This window comes from Lemur catta, chromosome 16 (genome assembly GCF_020740605.2).
Source record: "Lemur catta isolate mLemCat1 chromosome 16, mLemCat1.pri, whole genome shotgun sequence".
NCBI lineage: Eukaryota > Metazoa > Chordata > Mammalia > Primates > Lemuridae > Lemur > Lemur catta.
In genome coordinates this window covers 2,958,455-2,983,214 of record NC_059143.1, presented here as the reverse complement: position 1 = coordinate 2,983,214, position 24,760 = coordinate 2,958,455, and the positions used below count along the sequence as shown (strand labels likewise).

Below are 24,760 nucleotides of genomic sequence, written 5' to 3'. Positions count from 1 at the left end.
GGCAGATGTGAACCAAACTGCACTTTAACATGATACAGTGAACATTCAGAAGTGATCCATGCTATTATTTTTATAGAATGTATTCTTTTCTCTTTTGTTCCGAAAGATGCACATCTTAAGAGTAAACTGAATTCTGGTCTTTCTGTTACTCCCATGGAGGAGATGATCTACCCTAGGTATTTTTCTCTACTCATGTAATTTTTACTGTTGTTATCTGGGAAACTACTTAATTGTTAATTTAAGAATACATATAGGACAAAGGCACTATCAACATTTCTTAAAGGTATGCCGTCTTCCTGATTATCTGCCTTACCCCATACATTCAAAAAAGAATTTCTTATAATCTTACTGTCTTTAGTATTTTTAACAAACACAAACATTTTGGTACAGAGAAAACATTCCTCTTCAGTGTTTAAAGAGCTAGATCTCGAATAAAGTTAATAATAAATTAGTATTAACATTGATTCTCAATATGCAACCTTATTAAAATTGGTTTCATCTTTCACTATTTAAAATACTTCAGTAAGTATTTGCTTACCTGGGAATACTCAAAGTCAGTTATAGGGGCTATGCTCTTGATATAGTCTGATCGAAACTGGTTTTCAGGGTTGGCCAGAGGAACCGGAGGGATGATGGTACTCATCGCCGAAACAATCGTCTTAATGGGATGAAGAAAAAAACATGGATTTAGGCTCCATGTGTGATAATCTAAAATATATAATTTCTGTCTACACAGTTAAAGTTTCTAGTACACAAACACCAAAAAGGTCCTTACCACAATGGCATCTTTAACATTTTTCCGAATGTCTAGAATTTTCTGTTTCTTTTCCCTGTATTGAAAGAGAATTGTTATTAGCTTAATTTACCCTTAGCACTGATTCCAGTCAACTGAGTGGGATTTTACCTTTCCCACTCCAGCACTGAGCCAGACTGGTTTCATAAGAGGTCAATATCAACCTCCAAGACAACACCTGTACAGGTTTTATCTGGGAAAGGAAAATATCCTCCCCTTTTCTAATCTGTACTCTAAACAAACTTGAGTGCACACATTTTATAATCCATAGCTTTAAACAACCACGTTTTGTTAGAAAAAAAAGGCAAAATCGCTATGGATATTGCATATAAGTACAACTATACAGTTATACTTGTAAATATGTTTTACTTAAGTCTATATGTTGCTATTGTAAATTGAAACATGTGCAACAAAGATATTAAAAGTATATATTGACATATTAAGTGTGCTCACAGCAATACCAACACAGACCAATACTCCAAGAATATCTAGTAAATCATATTTAGTCAAGCAAGTTATTTTTTAAACTGGTCAGTACCAGAAGAAGGATTTGCCTAAATATACCAAATTCAACAGCAAATATCTATTCTTTCCCCTTTGAAGGTCTACTCAATTATCAAGAGAACTCTTTTGAGAAAGCACTTCTGGGAAGGCCGGGAAAGAAGTGACAGTTTGCATGCAGTTTGGAAGCAGAACCAAAATTGATCATTCTTACTCCGGGTTAAATCCATTGACGTGCAGGATCCTCATCTGTTTGACGATAGTGCTTTTTCCAGACTCGCCAGCCCCTACAAACAACCAAGAAGAACGCTGTGATCTGTGTCCCGATACCGCTGCCATCTGTCCCCGCTGACCCTGCGCGAGCAGTCGCCCCCGCGCCGGGCCGGCCGGAGGAGCTCGCCCTAGCAGCCGTCGGGGCTCGGCGGCCGGGGACGCGCGCTGCCCGCCCGGTCCTGCCCGCCCGGCCCAGGCCCGCCGCTCCGCTCGGGTCGTGCGCTCCGCCGAGGCCGGGAGCCGCCGCGCGCCCCCTCGGCCTTACCCAGGAGCAGCAGGCGGTGAGTCGCTTTGTAAGCCAGGCGCTCTTTCTGCAACTGCTTCTCGATCTTTTTGTTGGCCTCGCGTCGTTCTTTCTCATCGACGCCCTGGTCTTCCGCCGTCTTGCTGTTGCCCAAACACCCCATGCCTGCCCGCTCGATGGACGTAGGGCACAGTCGGGGACGTGCGCACAACGCAACAGAGACGAGCAGGTGTTTGTGGGTCCTGCGACGGCTTCTCTCTTCCTCGCTGCTGAGAGAGACGGTCTGGTCTCCCGGTGTTTTCCGATCGGAACGGGAGTTGCTTCTCCCTCCTCCTGCCCACCGCAAACTCCCAACCAAAACGGCTGTAAGGAAGACGCGCGGAGCAAAGTGCGTTTAAAAATGTAATTATTTTAAAGATCTGCTGGATAAATACTGTACAACGAACGGACACGGGGGGCGAGGGCGCCAAGCTCCTCTGGAGACAGCCGAGGTGGCGCTGCGCCCTCGCTCGCCCCCGTCCCCGCGCCCGCACTCCAAGCCTCGCTCTGCCCCGCCCAGCAGGGACCCCGAGGGGGCGGCGCGCTCCGCCTGGAGCCTGCCTGGAGGCCGAGGGGGCGGAGGGACGGAGCGCGCCACCGGGTCCCACAGGGCGACAGTGGGCGCCTGCCGGGCCGGCCCGCACCCCGCCCTGCCTCCGCCGTGGGACGCGCGCCCCCTCCCTGGCCCGGGCTCCGGGAGGGGGAACAGGAAGGGGAAGGGGAGCTGGCCCCGGGGCACCAGGGAGGCGCTACCGGCGCTGGAGGGTTCGGGGAGCTGACCCGTAACGGAGCCCGGCTGGGACGCTCGCACGCTGGCCCGCCTGGGGTCCGGGCCCGCCGCCGCGTGGCTCCCTCGCACCCGAGCCCGGAGAGTGCGTCTGGGCGCGCGCTCCGCGTCCGCCGACGCCTCCCTGCTCCAGGCGGGCGAGGACTCGCGCACAATCATGCATATTCTATCAGGGAGGAGGATCTCCGAGAGGCGCACCAGTCACACCGCCTTTGTTCCACTCAGTTTCTAGACGATTCCAGCTCACCCACGCCGCTGCCTCCCCAGCCTCCTGTCTTTACCTCCAGCCCCCATTTCTCCTGTGCAGTTCTCCCAAGCAGCGCTGCCACTGTTCTAGAAGACCCTGTGGCCTCCACCTTGGCATCGTACCAGAGGGACGGACGAAGGCGGGGACTGGCTCCTGTTCTTTACCGAGATCCCTCCGGAGCGGCCGCGGCCCGCCGGAGGCGCCGGCCACTGTGCACGCTGCGCGCGGACTCGGGGACGCAGGGCAGGCGAGGACTCCAGCGCCGAGCGTGGAGATCACTCCCGGGTGTGGTGTGCGCGGCTGCTCCAAGTTGAGGGTCTCCGGCTCGGCACTGCGCTCGTCTGTCACATACTTTGCTCGGCGCTGTCAAGTCCCTCCACTTTCTTCCACGCGGTCTTCGCTCACTTCCGGCACTGCCTGGCCTTCTCCTTCACGAGAGCGCAGACACCAGCCCGCCAACGCCCTCGGCGCCCTGCTGCCCTCACCCCAGCTGCCTCCCCGTGCACTAGCTCTCCACTCCTGTGCAACTTCCCTACCGGCGTGTTCCTCGCGGCATGCACGCACGTTCAACTGTGTCCCATTTAAACCCACGCCACCTTCAATCTCACGCCCCCTATTAGTCCCACCAGTGTTCCTCCTGCCCACCGCAGCCAAGAATTACAAAGAGAATCCGAGTGTGCCTTTATCTCCTGCCTCCTGCTCACCCCTCAGCCCCGGCAGCCTGGCTTCGGCCCACACCCTGCACAGAAAATATTCTCACCAAGGCCCTCAGGGACCTCCCAAAGGCTAAACCCCATCAAATAATTTTGGTCTTTATTTTCTTTGATCTCTCTGTGGAGCCTGCGCTGACCCCTCGGCGAGACCCTCTTGACCCTTGGCTTCCCCCACAGGGCCCTGTGGGCCGGCGGGTCCTCTGGCTGGTCCTCTGGGTTCGTCCCTCACTGCAGGTTGGGTTGGGGGCAGCCTTAGACCCAGCACCGCCTCTCTCCCCTTGCACATGTTCTTGGCAGGCTGACTGCATCCTCCACACTGTGCACACAGGCCTAACCATGTCCTTGGATCTCCAGCCCAGCTCACCCTACTGCCACCGTCCCCACCTCCTCCACGGCACCTCCAGTATCTCAGATTCAGTTAGCCATCCCTCCACCCCACAGTTTCTACCTGCTTCTCTCTCTGCAGCAAGGGCCCTTGATTTTCCCAGCCAGAACCACAGGAGTCATCCCAGGCTCCTTTTTCTTCTTGCAAACCCACAGTTACTGTGTCCTGATGGGCCTTTTTCCTAAATACCTGTCCTGTCCTTTCCAGCCAGTCTTCCATGGCCGAGGTCTCAGATCACTAATTCTAGGCTGGGTTCCAGCAGTGGCCTCCTGACTGTTTCCACTGCCTCCTGTCTCACTCCTTCCAGTGCACCCTGGGTGATGTGAATCCGACCATGTCACTGTCCCTATCCTCTACAAACTGTGGCATGGTCCTTCTGACAGGCTTAGCATAAACTCTCCCCTTCTCAGCACTCTTCCCCCATCTCTTCTCGTAACACTCGCAGTTCCTGAAAAGGCTGGTTCAGGTGCATGAGCCACTCTTCTTTCAGGAATATCTGTGGCCCCTTCTTCTCTGGGCCAACTCCTAGTTATCCTTGCAGCCTCAAGCTGGGCCTCACTGCTTCCCTCACAGTCGGGGTTAGGTGCCCCTCCTCATACTCCAACAGAACCCCAAGTCCCTCCCTGATCTCACCCATCACCTTGCATTGCAATGGTTTCTTTACTGCTCCATCAAACTCCGGACTTCTTGAGGGCCAGGGCTGAGTCTATCTTTGTACCTGCCGCACCTGTACCTGGTTCAGTCCTGGCCCGGAGAAGGAGATGTTCCATGAATATTTACTTAAGGGATGTGTGAATGCATGAAAGTCAAAGATAACTCCAGCTTGAGACATGAATTCTCATGAAAGGAATTTCATGATCAAACTTTAAAATATTTGTCCAATTTAGTACTATATTGAAAATACTTTTTAAGAAACAAAAGCAACAAATTACTCTTGTTGACACGGACAGAGGCAAAAATACAGGGTCATACTCCATTCTGAGCTAGGTTAAAAGTTCTAGTCTTGTGGGAGAAGATAATTTAGCATTGCTGCACACCTTGTGAGTGTGCTAACACACATATTCACATGTGGCAACATGAACCTCGCAGGTACTATGGCTAATGGGGGAGTCAGAAGGTGAGAACAGTTTTTTTTAATTTTTTTTTTATTTGAGACAGAGTCTCACTCTGTTGCCCAGGCTAGAGTGCCATGGTGTCAGCCTAGTTCACAGCAACCTCAAACTCCTGGGCTCAAGGGATTGTCCTGCCTCAGCCTCCCAGGTAGCTGGGACTACAGGCATGCGCAACTATGCCCGGCTAATGTTTTTTTTAAGTTGTTTGGCTAATTTCTTTCTATTTATAGTAGACGCGGGGTCTCACTCTTGCTCAGGCTGGTCTCAAACTCCTGAGCTCAAGCAATCCTCCCACCTCGACCTCCCAGAGGGCTAGGAGAACAGGTATTTTTTAAAAGCTTAGTGTAGTGAGATGTTTATAACGATTTGTCAATGTTCTTAATGCCAAGATTCTAATAAATTGTTGGCGAGAAGGGGACAAAACAAATTCCACGAAACCGTATAAAGTGAGGGCTAAGTTAGAACCCACAAGCCATACTTTTAAGGCAACCTGATATCCAGTCACCCTGAAATATAACAAAAGTTTTGTTCAGATTTAGAAATTAGGGTTAAAGATAACTTGTATGTTTGAAATTTAAGATGGATTAAATGTGACAAAACATACCACAATATTCCCAGTAAGTTAATATGTCAATAATATAATGATAATATGTGCACTGTAAAATAGCTTCTAGTTATCGATTGATAGCTGGCACTGGGTTTAATCCTCTCCATGGAATAATTTATTTGGTATTTGCAATAACTCTAAAAGGTAGGAACTATTGTCATCATTTTACACAGGCTGAGAGGCGGGAGCAAGAGGGGTATCTGGTTCACAAACCCTTGTAGCCTGGCTGCAACGTCTGAATGATACTACCTACAGTGTGTGCCACAAACACTACTGAAAACTCTAGTAGGAGCTCAAGACACCTTAAAAAAATTTTTTTTAACCCAACCAATCATCTGGCCTTCTTATAGTTTGGTCTGGGAAACAGATCCTCATTCGTGTTTTGAACCATTGGATCACAATCCAGTGTACCAGCTGGCTCACCTGGAGCAGCGGGAGCGGAGCTGGGTAACACCGGAGCACAGTGGTGCTGGCAGCCGGAGCATCTGTTGCCAGGCAACTGCAGCAGCAGCATCGCTCTCCCAGGCAACGCCCCCGCGCCAGCAGAGGGCGGAGGCAGACTGGGTCAGGGACCAGCCGGCACTGAAAAGTAGAGGAGGGAAGGCCCTGGTCACATCAAGGAGAATTTGAAAGGCACAAAGTTTGGGACATAAGGGAAAAAATAAAACACAGTGGGGTTTTTCTCTCTCTTGTTGAAGTTTAAGACATACAGGGTGTCTCAGAAGTCTTAGTGCATTTAAATTTCTTTTATACTTAGTTTTGTGAATTTTGAATAATGTTTTAAAATTTTGTTTTGGTTGGGCACCATGGCACACGCCTGTAATTCCAGCACTCTGAGAGGCAGAGGTGGGTTGTGTGTGTCTGTGTGTGTGACGGGGGCAGTTGCTTGACCCCAGGAGTGGAGGTTGCAGTGAGCCACTGCACTCCAGCCTGGGCAACAGAACAAGACTCTATCTCCAAAAAATAAAGAAATCAGTCCTCCTGAGTGAGGATGGCGAATGCTGAAAAAAATGTCACCTGTTCTCTGGTTAGCTGCACTTAGGTCCATGATACTGGGAAGAAGAAAATGTTTCCGGCCGGGCGCGGTGGCTCACGCCTGTAATCCTAGCACTCTGGGAGGCCGAGGCAGGTGGATCACTTGAAGTCAGGAGTTCGAGACCAGCCTGAGCAAGACCAAGACCCTGTCTCTACTAAAAATAGAAAGAAATTATCTGGCCAACTAACATATATATAGAAAAAATTAGCCGGGCATGGTGGCACATGCCTGTAGTCCCAGCTACTCGGGAGGCTGAGGCAGTAGGATCGCTTAAGCCCAGGAGTTTGAGGTTGCTGTGAGCTAGGCTGATGCCATGGTACTCACTCTAGCCCGGGCAACAAAGCAAGACTCTGTCTCAAAAAAAAAAAAAAGAAAAGAAAAGAAAAAGAAAATGTCTCCAATCTTAAGGAGGCTCCCACAGATGTCTAATTAACAACTGCATGAAAAATTCAAGGCAACTGTTTCAATGCACAACAGGCCTAGATCCCGGAGATGCTCATCGGGTTTGAAAAATGACTAGAGTGATGTATAGCACAAAAATAGTGGATATATTGAATTTTAATTTTAAAAAATATATAAAACATTTAATAACTGGTCTTCTGTAGTCTTTATGCTTTAAAGGTTGTTACAGATTAAAACTGCACTAAGACTTCTGGAACATCAAAAATTTCAAAAGAAGAGGAAGAGAATAGTTTATGAAAGGTGAATGAATAGTCCTTGATTCAATGCACTGACAATGCTCTAAGCAGCTGACACCTGTGGGCTAAGGGTGGCAGGCAAACTGGGCAGTGCTGGTGTGGTGGCTGCTGAGTGACCCGTGTGCACACAGCCTCAGCTGGGGGTCCCTTGCTCACATTTTAGAGAACCTACTGTTGTTTTATCTCTCTTCTTCCTTTGTCTTGGGGGAAATAACCTGTGTAGATTAGCATTCATTTTTAGCAGCAGAGATCACTCCATGACCTAATTACAATATACTTGAAAAATATCATGGTAATTCTTTTTACATTTTTAATAGAAAAATGGAAACATTTTCCTTTTCTGTATATAACACTCTGTGAGCAAGTATTTAAGTATTCCTTGAAATAATTTTATCTTCTTTTTATCCTTATCCTTACAACCAAAGTAATATTATAACAACTAGCTTTCTGAAGTGCCATCCATAAAGGATAGTAATGCATTCTTCTTTAACTGACAGCTTTGAAAACCAAAATAACAGCAAATCATTAGGAAAACTATGTTAAATGTCCCTGAATCCACCCTTTGTCCAAAAACCCAGGACTGAAATATTTTTTTAAAAAATACTGACTTTGGTATCACAGATAGGAGTTTAATTACTGTGCTAAAATGTTATGGGGGAAAGGCCACAAAAATATAGTAACATAAAACAAAACAACAAAAAATCCCACAAAGCATAACAGAAGGAACGTTGCAAACAGAATGGAACCATCAATGTCTCACAATTCAAAAACATCTGTGAAAGCCGCCAACTGGGTCAGGCTAGGCGGCAAGGGCAAGTCTTGGGATTGTTGGCACATTTTCAAAGCAACTGCACACACATCCAAGTTGCACTTAACACACTTTATACAAACCAGAAATCAAATAAGGCACCCAATGACGTAGGGGAGGCAGCGTCTGCAGCGGCACCAGCAGCCCTCTCTGCGCATTTCGCTCTGTGACCCCAGACCCTCAGCCACACTCCGGCCCCAGCACATACTCAAACACATGTTGTTTAATCGACATGTTCTAATAATGAAGTTTTAAAACTAGTCTAATCAGCTTTAAAGATAGTTCTTTCTTTACTAATTAACAAACATCAGATGAAGTAAAATGTAAAAATTTTGTAAACAAATCTGTCATACATGAACAAGGCTTACATCTTAGGGAATATTTTAGGATAAAAAAAGTTTCAGCACTTGGAGATGGTTCTAGATACCATGAGCTTTCTAGCCCTCAAATAATTACATTCTTTAACGTATTTTCTTATAAAGTATGTCAGACCCCACAAAGTTCCTTGATTTGGAGCAAAAAAGAGAGAAGATGTGCTGTGCACTGTAAAGGCCTCGCGGGGTTCCTGGGAGCAGCGCGTGTGCGTGGGGGACAGGGGCGGCTGGCGGCGTGGGTCCCGGCGCCAGCACAGATTTGGCGCTGGCCTTTGGTAGTATCTGCCTGCCTCACAACTGTGGTCACATTTTAAGCAAATCGTGTAACAATGTGCCATAAGGAAAGATGGTTAATAGAATCCAATTTCGTGTCCGCACAACATAGATTCATGTAATTGAACTCATGTTTCTTCCTGCCCACAGGCCACCACCGATAGAAACATATTCCGGAAAGGATACAAAAACTATGACCAATTTCTTATGTTCTTGAGCAGCTGGGAAAACAAGACTAGGCATCCACTCATTCAGAAGCAGCGTGTGACGATGCATTCGAGCCAAGGGCTGAATGGGGTGGGAGGGACCCTAAGGGCTGTGTGGGGGTGCACTAAATTGGGAAAAGCTTCATCAAGAAAGAGGGACCTGGGGCCGGTGTTGAAGAACGGTGGGGTTGGAACATGTCGAGAGAAGGTGCACATCTCAGGTGAGGAAGAACTGCGGAGGCAAAAAAAAAAAAAAAGGAAAAGGAAAAGGAATTGGTACTGCCCCAGAGGAAGGTGGACAAATGTAAAACTTCCATCTCCGAGGTAGGTGAACCAGGTGAGCCCCAGGCACACCCACATTCTTGGTATGGCAGCTTTTCTTAAGGGACAGCCCCTCGCACAAAGCATGCAGCGCAGTGTCTGTGGAGCAAGAATGCCAGGATTCAAATCCCCGTTTCTATGGTAAGCTTAGTGTTCTTCTCTGTGATGGTGAGGACAGTGGTGCTCACTGCACAAGGCTGTGGTGAGAATTCTATTAATGAACTCATCTTATCACAGTGCCTGGCAAGCAGCAAGCTCCCAGTAAGTGGAGAGCAGTAATTATTATTGCCATCCAGCACAAATTTAGCAAATACCTATCTGTTCTATCCCTCTACATGAGGCAGCACATAGATGTCCTTGAGGAGCTCCTGATTTTTTCTAGTAGGCAGACACACGAACAAAGAACTACACTATATTCAACAAAGATTCACTGGGGACCTGTCTACACTCAGCTGAGAAAGGTACAAGCTGCTGACCATGAACATGAAGTCAGCAAGACGGGTTAGAAAACTACAAAAAATGCCTGTGAAGGATAAATGGATAAACAAAATATGGTGTGTACATACAATGCGATACTGTTCAGTTTTAAAAAGGAAGGAGTTCTGACACATGCTTCAACATGGATGAACCTTGAAGATATTATGCTAAATACTGTATAATTCCACATGTATGGGAAGTAGTCAAATTCACAGAGACAGAAAATAGAATGGTGGTAGCCAGGAGCTTAAGGGAGAGAGGAAAATATGGAGTTAATGTTTAATAGGTGCAGAGTTTCAGTCTGGGAGGATACAAAGTTCTGGAGATGGCTGTAATGGTTGCACAACATTAATGGCATGAACTGTATGCTTAAAATGGTTAAAATGCTAAATTTTACATTATATATATTTTACCAAAATAAAAAAATGCATATGTAAAATTTTCAACACAACAGTAGTGGAAGAGTCTTCTGAAGACAGTTGAGTGGCTTCAATTTCTTGCTCTGGGATACATTTACTGCAATTATAGTTTCTTACCAGCAGGTGACAACACAGAGCCCAAAGGACAGATGAAAGCTCTAAGTTTTAAAGCAATGCATTTTCATTCATTCATTCATCATAAAGCACATTTTGAACGCCTACCATTTATCTCCTACATTACTATGCTTTGAGGCTAGGTTATACAAATGAATAGACATTCTTCCTGATCTCAAGTAGTTTAATAGTCTAGTCCAGAGCGACAGCCCTGTAGTTAAGTTCTCTGAATGCTGCAGAGATTACAGTGGGTGGGAGCACATGAGGTTGTGTGTGGTCAACTCTAAAAGTGAAGAAAAAATATCATTTCATTCCTAGAGAAATTTATGCCAATCTTTGTAAGTCATCCTTCATCTTAATTTTTAAAAGACAATGTTTTTTAAAAGACACTGAAAGGTTTGGGAGGCCGAGGCAGGAGGATGACTGGAGACCAGGAGTTCCAGCCTGACCAAGAGTGAGGCCTCACCTCTACTCAAAATAGAAAAATCAGCTGAGTGTGGTGGCGCACACCTGTAGTCCCAGCTACTCAGGAACCTGAAAGCAGGAGGTTGGATCGAGTCCAGGAGTTCGAGGCTGCAGTGAGCTATGATTACTCCATGGCACTCTAGCCCAGGCAACAGAGCAAGACCCTGTCTCCAAAAAAAAAAAAAAAAAAAGGTGCTTTATTTGTAGCATCTCATTTGAACATCATAAAATGCATATTATTATCCAAAATTTGGTCTGAAGCTTACACAGAGGCCAGGAAGAGGTAGAGTTCTATCTGGTTTCAAAGCCTGTAGCCTTTCTAGGATGAACTCTTAGGCCCCTTACAGATTGGAAAAACCCCCACCATTCTGTCTTACACTAATTCCAAAAGGAAAAATCAAACAAGCCTACCTCCTTTCCCACTCAGATAGGCAGATTAATCTGCATATAATGACTGATGAATTAATTATCTCTTTGCCCAGTTGCCTTAGCAACTGATTTCTTTCAGAATTTGGTTTAGTTAGAGTTTAAAGCAACAGTATTCCTTATAATAGAATATTGAATTGCATAGGATAGTAAATGTAACATAAGCTTGTTATATTCTCCGTAGGAACTATGTGCCTTTCTCAGAAAAGTTGGAATGGCTCATCCTAAAACTCACAGGGCTGTTAACAAAGAACAAGGGGTACAGAGCTTACTATTTGTCTGTATTTGCTTATATTTGTCATTAAGTAGGACCCACTTGATGGATTTAAACTATAGTAAATTAAAGATTGATATTCAAAAGGGATTCCCTCATTGTGGACAAATCCTAAACAAATTTTACGATGTACTGTATTATACGATGGACAAAATGAAGAAATGTGTTGATGTGAATGAGAACCAGGATTTTCAGAGAGGAAGAGGAAACATACAAATATGGAATGAGGGGAGACAAGAAAAAAGTGTGAAGAAGGACTGGAATTGGAGGAATTGGTATGAACTCATGACTTCTAAGACACACATGGACACGTTCATGATTCCCTCCATGTATGTATGTGCACATGTGTATCTGCATGCCTGTGCATGTGTATGTATACATGCATGCGTATGTTTCCTGCTTCTGTCTGCTGAAAATGCCAAGAAGTTAACACTATCTAGTAGCAGTGAGCATGACCAGTGCCCAGACCTTGGTCTTTTAACACTATTCACCACTGAAAGGAACCAGGGCTTCTCAGAGAAATAGCTGATTGGGGGCGGGGGAGGCCAGGGCAGGGTAGCTATGAGACAAACCTGTAACACTGTTATGCCAGAGAGTAAGGAAGTGCTCAAAAAATGTTGCGGGCACTTCACTAGAACACAAGAGCCAGATGGAAGGGGCTTGCATTCGGCCAAATCTGGGATGCTTTGAGCACCCAGTTAAATACAGTTAAGTACAATTTTAAACATCTGAAAAACACAGACATATGCATCTGTGCCAACCACAAACAGATAAATAAATAAATGGAGAAGGGAGGACTCCAGCCACCGATGGCTGGGGAATGTGGAGGGAGAGCTGGAGCAGGGGAGGAGGCACCTGCAGCCTTCACAGTGCAGTCGGGGCAGGTGGAACCAGCAGTGGGTGCAAATCCAGGGGAAGGCTTTTGCGATGAGCAGGATAGATGCATGGTCTTAAAAGTGTCTCCCCACAGACTGCTTATTAGTTGCACAGTAAAAAAGTAGTAACCACACAGTGGAAAAACTGAACAAGTTGGGTAATCAAAATGCATACCAATGGGGGAGGGGGTGGTCAGTGCAAGTTTCCAGATGGGAGACCCTGAGAAGGACACAGCAGAGTCTATGGTCTATGTAGTCTCCCAGCCAGAAAGGTATATCCTGAATTTAAATCAGGAGGCAACACTAGGAAAATTTAAAACTTCAAAAAGAAAAGGGAGGAGAACCTGTACTCTTCAAAAATGCTAGCATCATAAAAGAGCTAGGGAGAGTGCAATACCTGACCCTAAACTGGGTCCTGTACTAGAGGGAGAAAATGCTATAAAACACATAATTGGGTCAACTGATAAAACTGGAGTACAGATGACAGATTAGGTACACTTATCGTATCGCTGTTCAATTGACTAAAGTTGAGAACTTGTACTGCGGTCACGTAACGGAGCACCCATCCTTAGAAATTCGCACTGACGTCCTTTAGTGGTAAGGGCTGTGATGTCCACAACCAACTCTCCCATGATGAAGAAAGGATCGTCTACCGACATCTCCGCCTGCGTATCTGCAGGAAGCATTTGGGAGACACAGGGGGAAATGTCAAAAAGAGCTGAATCTGGACAAAGGGCATCTGGGAATTCTTTGTACTCCTCTTATTCTTGAAGCTTTTTACTAAGTTTGAAATTATTTCCAAAGAAAAAGTTAAACAATTAAAACAAGCTCAGGAGAGATTCTCTGTTATGCAAGAGGCTCACCAGTCACTGGAAACCAAGGGCCCCTGTGCATCTAGGCTTTCCTGTCCCCGTCCAGTTGACAGCTGACACATTCACAGTATTTCTGTTCATGTGCTTTTGTCACACATCTATTGTGTGAAATAAGGCAACAAGATGCAGGTGGATCCTCCTCAGCCACTGAGATTCTTGGCACTCCTTCAGCTGTGCACTTGTTGAATCCCTCAGGTCACTTGCCATCCTGCTGGGCAATGCCAAACACCCTCCTTATCCTCAACTGTTCAGTGTGGACTCACACCACACAATTTTCCAATCCTGCCTGGAAGGAATGTCTCCCCCTCTTCCTCCCTAGGGAATCCCTGGTTCAAGGGAAAGTGTCTAGGATGGGAGGGGAGGCTGGGGCACGTCCACCTGGGCAGTGAGCTGACGGGGGAAGGTGCCATGCTGGGCTGTGCACGCAGGAGGCAGGGCCTTCCAAGAGGACATCCTTCCCTGGAATCCAGCTCGGAGATACTGCTGCCCACGCAGGTGTGGCCTGGCCAGCTCATACATGTTATAGGCAGTCACACCACAGAAGCCAAGAGCCAGGAGTCCAGTGGTCCAGGCTGTGCCTGGGCAGGGGCCCAAAGCCTGTCAGAGAGACAGAAAGCCTGGAAGAGGCCTCCACATCCTGCATGGAACAGAGGGTCCGGTGTGGGGCTGGTGCAGGCTGTGCTCTTGCCGGGAGCAATGACCCGCAGGTTGGCTGGCACTGCCAGGCAGAGGAGCCAGAAAAGACCAAGCCTGGAAGCTGGGTCTGTGGGAGGTTTCAAATAGGAAATGCAAGGCAGCTCTTTATCTGCTCAGCGATGAGCTACCACTGGGCCCCTCAGCACCCAGCCTACTACCTGGGCATTCTCCCCACCCTGCAGGCCCACCCTCTCTTGCCCAGGAGGCTGGCTCTACAGACAGGTTCCACTGGGCTCCCTGCCCCTGGCTCCCATGGGTGCAGAGTGGATGGCGGGGTTGGGGAACTTGCCCCGGCGCCCCCTGCCAAGCTATGGTCCAGCCGTGGCTCCTGCTGTTGCCAGCCCTGGCATGCATTACCATCCCTTACCGGTCTCCCTCACCGGCCCTTTTGTGAAGCAGAAGGACCTTTATAAATAATGCCTTCATCAAGCTCGTTTAAATAACCTGTTCTAAGTGGACCATTTGTCTTCTGCCAGGATTCTCACCCAAACAGCGCCCTTCCTTGGCCTGATGTGTCCCTGTGCCAGGTACATGGTTTGGGGGGCAGAGCCATCGGATTTCAGTCCCCACTGCTACTTGGGTCAGATGGCCTTGCTCAGCTGAGAACCTGCAGGACTATCTGGCGGCCATGCACGCTGTCAGGTGGTGAGCAGCTGGGATCTGCCTTCAGAAGGAAGGGGACCATGGCCGGCAACAGGGGGGCAGGGGCCAGGGGCAGTTCAGCCATTGGCAGAGCGCCCCGGGCCCCGCCAGGGTGGCGTGCATAACAGAAAATCAGAAGGGTGGAAGAGAAAGTCATCCAGGGAAACTCGCAGGACCTTGGCGGTCATTAGCCCCGAAGGCTCGGCACGTCCAGGTGGCGCCTCCCACCGCCCCTGCGGCCACGTGGCCCGGCGTTCGTCGCAGCGCTCCTCAGAGCACCGCGACTGGCGGCGGGACGCAACTCGCCGCTTCCCACGGCTCAGCCGGGAGCGTTTCCCGCCGGCGGACGCGGGGACGGGCGGGACGCTGGGACGCGCCGCACCTGCGAGCGACCGCCGGGCTTCCGGCGCCTGCGCACAGCGGGACATCGCGGGCGCCGGTCCCAGCGCCCGCGTCCCCGCGCCACGGCGCCACCCGGTGGCCGTTCGAGGAGAGCCCCGGCCGCGGGCACAGCCTGCGGCGTCTCCGCAGCCCCCGCCGTCAGCAGTCCACCCTTCCTTCCCAGCGGGCGGCGCAGCCTCAAATTTCTCCTCTTGTCTGTCTGCCATTTCTTACAACTCAGTTACTCACAGCTCGGAAAGCTACTCCGTAAACACACAGCCGCGGGCATCCCTCCCCCCACTCCTGCCCCTCCGGCTGGCTAGTTGTGCTGTGTTCACCTCCCCGAATGTCCCAGTACCTCTGCTTGTGTCGTCGCTGTGGCTGTTAAATCACTGTTTTCATCATGAATTACTGGATTCTGCTGATTGAGCATTTAGACTAATACAATGTTTCAAAGTGCTATTAGCATTTTGTTTTGAAAATTCCATATGTCCACCCACCCCCATTTGTAAATGCTGGTAGGGTCCACATTTAGAACCTTGGAATTAAAATTTTTGATATTGCTAACATATAACACAAGTGAAATGATAAAGTTGGAAGCAAAACTTGACATTATTCCTTAGTGAACAGATATCCTGTGGGTCAGGACACAGACAGAGTTATGTGTGGTTAACAACAAAGGCACCGGCCGAGCGCGGTGGCTCACGCCTGTGATCCTAGCACTCTGGGAGGCAGAGGTGGGTGGATCGCTTGAGGTCAGGAGTTCGAGACCAGCCTGAGCAAGAGTGAGACCCTGTCTCTACTAAAAATAGAAAGAAATTATCTGGACAACTAAAAATATATGTAGAAAAAATTAGCCGGGCATGGTGACCCATGCACGTAGTCCCAGCTACTTGGGAGGCTGAGGCAGGAGGATCACTTGAGCCCAGGAGTCTGAGGTTGCTGTGAGCTAGGCTGATGCCACGGCACTGTAGCCCGGGCAATAGAGTTGAGACTCTGTCTCAAAAAAAAAAAAAAAAAAAGAACAAAGGCACCAGAATAATTAAGGCACTAGGACACCCAAACAATAAACAAATAACTCAATTAAAATATGAACAAAGAATTTGAATAGACACTTCTTTAAAGAAGATACAAATGGCCAATTTGCACATGAAATGATGCTCACCATTATTAATCACGAGGGAATGCAAACGAAAGCACAGTGAATACCACCGCACTCTATGGGATGGCTATAATCAAAAACAGTAACTAGTGTCGCTGACGATGTGGAAAAACTGGTGGGAATGTAAAATGATGTAGTCACTTGGAGAAATTGACTTTTTCTCAAAAAGTTAGACACAGAGTTACAATATGACCCAGCAATTCCAATTCTAGGTAATACCTAAGAAAAATAAAACATACATACAGACAAAAACTTGTACATAAATGTTCACAGTGGGATTATTCATAAAAGCCCCAAAGTGGAAACACACAAATGTCCATCAATGACAAAGAGATAAATATTAATAAACTGTGGCATTTACATACAATAGAATATTACTCAACCATGAAAAGGAATTTAGACAGAGCAGGGGCCCCTCTTAGGGGCCTGCCTGGCTCACCAAACATGTAAAGTAGGGACGATCTCGAGTCCCCTCAGGGAAGTTCCAAGCACCTAGCAAGCCTTGAAAAGCAAATGGAAATAACGATGGCCTCCAAGCAAGGCCTCCAACCCAAGGTGTTTGGGTTCCCTGTGGAAACTAAAAGATGGCATCTAAACACATGTTCTCATTTTTCAGAAAGACACCCCTGTGGACAGAAATGCAGAAAAGAGGGAACTGAGGGGCGAAGTCTTGACCTCTGGCATCTGAGTTTCTCCCTGAGAGGCCTGGAGAGAGCCGCACTCACCTCCACGTCCCTTTTGGCTAATCAAAGAATCTCCGAACCCGCCTATAACCCTGAAAGCCCCACGCCACGACAGCCTGCCTTTTTGGTCCAGGCCATTGTACAACCTCCATGTATTGATTTCCAGCTTTGCCTGACTGAAACATACCCCTGCCTTTAGAAACCCTGGCTTGTAAGTCCTCGAGGAGTGTGATGTTCCTTGCTTGGCACCATGCACTTGCTGCGACCCTCAGCATCAGCGTCTGGCTTTGCTGCGCTGGGTGAGTGGACTCCCCGTTTGGTTTCAGTAACTGAATGAAATACTGACGTATGTTGTATGTGGATGAAAACATTATGCCAAGGACAAGAAGCCAGTCATGAAAGACCACATACTATATTACTATTTATGTCAAACGTCCAGGATAGGCAAATCCATAAAGACAGAAAATTAATGGTTGTTGGGAAGAAGGGCTGAAGGGAGAAATGGGGAGTGATTGCTTATGGGTACAGGGCTTCTTTCTGGAATTAGATATTCAAGTTCTTCATCAGTGAGCTCCCAAGGATAGTGGTGATGGTTCCCCAATCGTGTGAAGACAGTAAAAACACTACAGTGTACAACTTTGAGAGGAATGAGTTTAATGATATGTGAATTATATCTCCATAAAAAAAAAAGAACAAATGTCAATCTTTCCGGATTAGAATTAAATTGCATTGTGGGATTTCCACGTTCTTATTTCTGTTTTGTCACTTATTGTATCTCATCTATTTTAAGCCAGATTCTGCCAGGTGGTATGGAGGATACAGAAATGAATCAAAATGGACATGACTGTCATAGAAGCATAATCTGATAATGCACTTAGGCTAAACTTATAAATATCTACAATAAAAGGTAATAAATGTTACAAGGAACATACATAGTAAAATAAACAAAGGCTGGGTGTGGTGGCTCACACCTGTAATGCTAGCACTTTGGGAGGCCAAGGTGGGAGGATTGCTTGAGGCCAGGAGTTCAAGATCGGTCTGGTCAACATAGTAAAACTGATTCCTACCAAAAATTTTAAGAATTAGCCATGTGTGGTGGCACATGCCTGCAGTCCTAGCTACTGGGGAAGTTGAAGCAGAGGGATGGTTCAAGCCCAGGAGTTCAAGGTTACAGTGAACTATGATGGTACCACTGCACCCTAACCTAGGCAACCTTGTCTCAGATAAATAAATAAGTAAGTAAGATTAAATGAGCAGAGACCTAATGAAGAGACCTTCCAACAGTGGGGATCAGAAAAGTTTCAAAGACGAGGTAATGCTGTAATGGCCCTTAAAATATGGGGAGCCCAGGGGAAGCTCTGAGCCAGCAGGCACAGGACATGGGGAGGACTGGTCTGGCTGGGTCATAGCGCTTATGAAAGGAAATAAAGTGAAAACCAACACAGCTGAGTCATAAAGAACCTTAAAACAACCTATCTTTATGCAGGGAAGCACACTTTCTTTGTAACCTCTCAGGAAAAATTGTCCAGTTTCTCTGTGTTGGAAGATGTTATATCCAACAGAGCTATGAACCTGTGATCCCACACTCTTCATATCCTGAATGTTCCAAGATTTTAGAAATATGCCTTAGCAGTCTTTTTTGCTGCTAAGCACCGAATCATCAAAATAAAGACCAAATAACAAATCAAAAATATGATAATGCCAGAGATAGTTTTTGTTTTCCCAATGGCTCTGATGTTTCTCAAAGAGACTTCATATACTACCTGGTGCACCCCAGGCCCACGTGTTTCAACTCTCAGAGCTTTGAGTGATGCCCTGTGATTCCCATGAGGAATCAGTCCTTCATCAGTGGGATCCCAAGGAAACAATCTGCCTTCAAAACATATAAATGTCTTTAGCTTGCAACATTGATTTGTACTATGTTTTACACAACATAAAATTCACTAACCCAGGAATCCAGGAGTGTAACATTTTCTTACAGTGATGTAGCAAATATCTATGTTTCTGTCTGTTTCATCACTATAAGGAAATAAAAGAACAATGCAAAGAAATCAATGCCTCTCTCCAAAGATTCATGGTGAAATTAAGTTCAGAAATAATTTTTGAAAATATTAAATGAATTTATCTTAAAAAGCAACACTGAGGCTTGGGACAACAGCAAACACCAGTTAGAAACAATCCTGAGCTCTCACTTGAGTTGTCCAACTCAGAATTGCAACGAGTCCCAGAAGCCTCTTTCCTTGGGCTCCTGAGACTGTGTAAAGTCCGGAGTCCCTGGAAGCTAGTCTGCAAATGCAGCCAGAAGGAGGCAGAGGCAGGACATGGGAGAGACTGGCCCAATAAATGCTGTTTCAGGCTTATGTTAATAACTTCAGTGTGGGGTCCTGGTGTAGACAGAAGATAAGGGGAACAGAACATACAAGCCCATCAGTTAGTAAAACAGCAGTGAACCCAATAATAAAGCAGCTCATAGTTTCAGGAAGTTGTGCCTCCTTTGTTTTTGCAGCACATCCTGAAGGTGCTTTGTGCTCAGGCTACTGCAGCGTGAGTATGCAGCGCTCCCCCCTTCCTTCTCCCTCTGCCACAGCATGAAGGCTCAGCTTCCTTGTTTCTTAGACTAGAGCATCTAGGCACACTTCCTTCTTCCTCACACTAGAGCATAAAGCACACTTTCTTCTTTATGTTATACCATGAAGGTGTGCTTCCTTATCTTTATGCTACAGCACGAATGGGTGCTTCCTTCCTCCCTAAACTACAGCCTGAAGTCATACTTCTTTCTTATACTAGAGCATGAAGGTGCACTTCCTTCTGTCTTATACTACAGCATAAAGGCGCAGCTCTTTCTTCTTTATACTGCAGCATGAAGGTGCCCTCCCTTGCTGTCACGCTCCAGCAGTAAGTCATGCTTCCTTTGTGGTAATACTGCAGCTTGCAGGTGGCCTTCATCAGTGCCTCTTCTGAGTCCCCACGAAATGTGCTAGCAGGATGTGTGCCCTTAACTTGGAGAAGCATCACTAAACAACATTGAACAGACATCCTGCTTTGGGAAAATATTTTCATATCATCAGACAGGCCACATGGAAAAGGTGAAATATTTCATATCTGCAGAAATTTCTTGAGCTCCTATTTTGTGTTAAGGTCTATGCAAAATACTGAAGACACAACGATGAGTGATACAAAGGCCCTATGATATTTGATGGAGACAGACACCAAAATAAACGGTGCTTCTACTCCAAGGTGGTAGGTGTTAGAATAGAGTCATTATAAGATGCTATGGGCCAGGCGCGGTGGCTCACGCCTGCAATCCTAGCACTCTGGGAGGCCAAGGTGGGTGGTTCATTTGAGCTCCGGAGTTCGAGACCAGCCTGAGCAAGAGCGAGACCCTGTCTCTACTAAAAACAGAAAGAAATTATATGGACAACTAAAAATATATATAGAAAAAATTAGCTGGGCATGGTGGCGCATGCCTGTAGTCCCACCTCCTCGGGAGGCTGAGGCAGGAGGATCGCTTGAGCCCAGGAGTTTGAGGTTGCTGTGAGCTAGGCTGACGCCACGGCACTCAAGAGCCCCATCGCTGAATGAAAGATGAAACCTCAGAAAGGTCAAAGGGCACCTAAAAACTCCTGGCTCTTGCAGCTCACACCTTGCCCTCGGGAAGCCAGAGCCACTAGGGCTCAATGCCGTGGCCGGCTTGGACAGAGGGGTTTTCACAAGTAGTGACGCTGAGCTCGCGCTGGGGATTCCTGGGACAGGGTGCTCTGTCGGACGCCAGGAAGGGCGCACGGGCTGGGGCTCCTCCACTCGGGGGGTGCAGGTGATGGCAAGGAAGGCAATGGAGTCTGTCTAGGAGCTTCACATCTGGCCCCTCAACAACCCTGTGAGGAAAGTGTGACACAGAGAGGTTACAGAGGGGCCGAGGGAAGAGTGTGGCCAGACTCGAACCCCATGCTGCGGACGCCAAGGCCCATTCTCTCTCTTTGAACAGGGCCTAGCCCTTGTGCACCTCCTGGCTTCCCGAGATTAGCCTGTCCTGCGACCTACATTACGTGATCTCTCAATCAACTGATATTTTTACTTAAATTTATTTTAAAAGGCGGTGGTGGATAGGGAAATGGGAAGACGGCCGACGGGGAAGCTAGGCAGGGCCCCAGAGAGGCGAGGGGAGGCGAGGGGAGGCCCGGGGGCGGGTGCCCTGTGGAGGGACACGCTCCCTCTGCCAAGAAGCTGCCAGAGGTGGGGCGCAGACAGGGCGGAACGTGGGCTCCGGGCTGTGGGGCTGCAGCTCACACAGAAACCTGCACCCAAACGCCTCCCGCGCCTTCTTCGGGACTGCCGAACCCCGAAGCCACCAAGACGACCCCGGGCGAACGCACGAACAAACCGCTCTTCACTGGCAGGAAGGAAGGGGCCCTGCGGCCCCAGGAAGACACGGGAAGGAAGTCAGGACAGGCCGCACACCCTACGATCCCAACCTTTGACATTCTGGGAAAGGCAAGTGTAATGTATTATTTTGCCATAAAAAAGTACCACAGACTGGGTGGCTTAAACAACAGAAATTTATTTTCTCACAATCGTGGAAGTTAGAAGTTCGAGACCAAGGTGTCGGCAGGGTGAGTCTCCTGAGGCCTCTCTCTTGGCTTGCAGATGGCGTCTTCTTCCTGCTTCTCCACTGGGTCTTCCCTCTGTGCATGTCTGTGTCCTCATCTCCTCTTCTTATAAGGACACCAGTCATACTGGATTAGGGCCACCCTAATCTCATTTACCTTAATTACCCTGTAAAGCCCCAATCTCCAAATAGTCACATCCTGAGGTACTGGGGTTAGGACTTCAGTATGTTACTTTTGGGAGGACACAACTCAGCTCATAAGTGTTACTCTGGACCATTTATTTAGTGATCCAAAATGCCGCTAGTTTTGAGTGGGGCCCCGAACAAAAGAAGGCTCTGCAACAGGTCCAGGCTGCTGTGCAAGATCCCATGGTGCTCGAGGTGTCTTCGGCAGATGGGGATGAGTTTGGAGCCTTTGCCAGGCCCCTACCGGTGACTCCCAGCCCTGCCATCCTCTGTACATAACAACTCTCTATTTGAAGACAGCTCGTGGCCTGCTGCTGGGCTTCAGTTGAAACTGAGCACTTGACCATGGGCCACGAAGCGCCCCGGTGACCTGAGCTGCCCAGCACCATCTGGGCTCTGTCCAACCCACCAACCCATAATGTTGGCATGCACAGCGGCACTCCACCATCAAATGGAAGTGGTACATACATGACCCGGCCTGAGCAGGCACAAGTAAGTTATGTGAAAAAGTGGCCCAAATGCCCATGGTCCCCACTCCTGCTCCACTGCCTTCTCTTCCCAGCCTGTGCCTGTGGCCTCATGGAGTCCCCTGTGATCAGCTGACAGAGCAGAAATCTTGGGCCACGAGGACAGACGGCTGTGCAGGATGTGCGGGTACCAGCTGGAAGTGGATGGCAGCAGCAAGGCAGCCCCTCTCTGGGCCAACCCGGAGGACGTGGCGAAGGGAGACCCTCCCAGTGGGCAGAAGCATGAGAAGGTGCATTTCTGCTCCAGGAGCCACACAGGGGTGGCACTTTGTCACGGCAGCCCCAGGAAACAAATCATGCTAACGCATATTGACAAGAGGCCCATCGGGAAAGGATGCACACTGCATGATTCCACCTGTATGACTTTCTGGAAAAGGCCAAACCACGGAGACAGTAAAAACATCTGTGGTTGAGGAGGGGGAGGGGCAAACAGGGCACAGAGGAATTCTCAGGGCACTGAAACCATTCTGCGTGAGACCATGAGGGTGGCACATGTCCCTACACATTTGTCCAAACCCACAGAATGTATCACCACAAAAGTGAACCCTAATGTACAGACTTCAGTAAATAATGTTTTCATATTCATTCTCCAGATGTAACAAATATGCCACACTAACACAAGATGTTTTTTTTTTGTTTGTTTGAGACAGAGTCTCACTCTGTTGCCCGGGCTAGAGTGCCATGGCGTCAGCCTTACTCGCAGCAACCTCCAACTCCTGGGCTCAAGTGATCCTCCTGCCTCAGCCTCCTGAGTAGCTGTAGGTGCATGCTACTACGCCCAGCTAATTTTTTCTATTTTTAGTGGAGATGGGGTCTCACTCTTGCTCAGGCTGGTCTTGACTCCTGTGCTCAAGCGATCCTCCCACCTCAGCCTCCCAGAGTGCTGGGATTACAGGCGTGAGCCAATGCACTTGGTCATAACAAGAGATGTTAATAGAGGATGCTGTAGGGGAAGGGGTATGTGGGAACTCTCTGTACCTTCCCTCAACTTTTCTATAAACCTAAAACTGCCCTAAAAATAAAGTCTATTAATTAAAACAACAACAACAAAAACCAAAAAAGAAACACAGCTGCTCACAGACCAGAGCTTAAAGTCTGCATAGCCAGAGCAATGTCCACAACAACATGGCAGAACCAAGCCACTGCCCTCCTTCAGGTGTAGACATGCAGCCCTGAGATGTCACAGACTCTGGACCAGCTGCCAGAACTGCCACAGCTGCTTTCCCTGGACACTGGAGGTGGCCAGCTGGGGTCCTCAAAGTGCCTGCTTCTTGGTGCACTGGTTTCTGGGGTGGGGCAGGTGAGTCCACTGTGGTGCGGGCAGGGGGGCTCTGCTCCCAGCCGAGCTGCAGCTGCACTGGAGGCCAGGAAGCACCTGTCTGGGCTTTTCAGCTTCCCAGTGAGAAGAGGCTCTGCCTTATAAGAGGAACAGCTTATAAAAGCATATACTCTGGGGACTTACCAAAAACACAGGGTAAGGGGCAGATGCAGGAGGCCAAAACTAATGATGAATGTCCAGCACACTCACAATTCTTCTATCAGAGGGTGGTAAGACCAACTCTGCACACAGCAGCAGGCTGGATTCCACAGCACGCTACTCACAGTGTTGTCGGAAACAGGAGTGTAAGCACCACCTGGGAACGTGGCAGAGATGCAAGTTTTTGGGCCTCACCTCAGGCCTCCGAATCAAACACTGAGGGAGTAGCCCAGAAATCTGCACAAGAGCCCTGCAGTTCTGATGTGCAGTGAAGTTTGAGAAGCACTGCTGTAAAACTTTTCCTAACCATGACCCAAAATTCAAAAAGAGAAACAACAATAGACAGAAAGAAACAAAGAAAAAACAATAGCAAAAGAGATGCTTTTTCACTTCTGTAATGAGAAGGACAGAAAGTGTGACCAGAAGCGGGGTGAAATGCCAGGCACAAGATGGGCATGGCCAGAGGGCTCCTGGGCCCCAGCGGTGTCTCCATCCTCATCCCTGAGCCTGCAGGTATGTCAGGCCCCATGTGAAAGGGGAACTATGGTTGCAGGTGGAACGAAGGCTACAAATCAACTGACCTTAAGAAATGGAGGTTATCCTGGATTATTCTGGTGGGCCCAAGGTCATCACGAGCGTCCTTAAAAGTGGGAGAGGGAGACAGAAGAGGTGGAACCAGAGACACGGCAGCATGAGGACCTGCCCAGTGCTACTAGCATAGAAGATGAGGAAGGGACCACCAGCCAAAGAACATGGGTGGTCTCCAGACACCTGAAAAGGCGAGGAAACAGGGTCTCTCCCAGAGTGTCCAGGAAGGAACACGGCCCTGTGGACCCCTCTATCCCAGCACAGTGAGACTCTGCCAGGGCCGCTAACCTGCAGAAGTGCAGGATAACACATTCCTGCTGTTTCCAGCCCCTAAATTGGTCGCAGTTTGTTGCAGTAGCAACAGGAAACTAATACATCAGGCTCTCAGCTCTTGTCCACTCTCCCCAAGAGTGTATGCAGCCCCTTCCAAAGAGCAGTTTCTTCTCATCCCAAGCCAAACCCACTTCTCACGC

The 24,760-nt window shown here is 48.0% G+C and overlaps 1 protein-coding gene across 9 annotated transcripts in view; it reads right to left on the bottom strand.

The window, feature by feature from the left end:
- Positions 1-24,760, bottom strand: part of GNAL (G protein subunit alpha L) — a 153,180-nt gene that overhangs the window by 95,616 nt on the left and 32,804 nt on the right. For 7 of the 9 annotated variants that reach the window (XR_006729268.1, XR_006729270.1, XR_006729269.1 and 4 more), the window contains exons 1-4: positions 1,833-2,205; positions 1,509-1,581; positions 776-830; positions 539-658 (exon numbers count right to left, since the gene is read on the bottom strand). Coding sequence is in view for 5 of the 9 variants with exons in the window: in XM_045527796.1 (XP_045383752.1) it covers positions 539-658; positions 776-830; positions 1,509-1,581; positions 1,833-1,974 (390 nt within the window). In the remaining 4 variants the exon portion in view is untranslated. Of the gene's footprint in view, positions 1-538; positions 659-775; positions 831-1,508; positions 1,582-1,832; positions 2,296-24,760 lie in introns of those variants that run through there. The other 2 variants (XM_045527794.1, XM_045527793.1) reach the window with 2 other exon arrangements.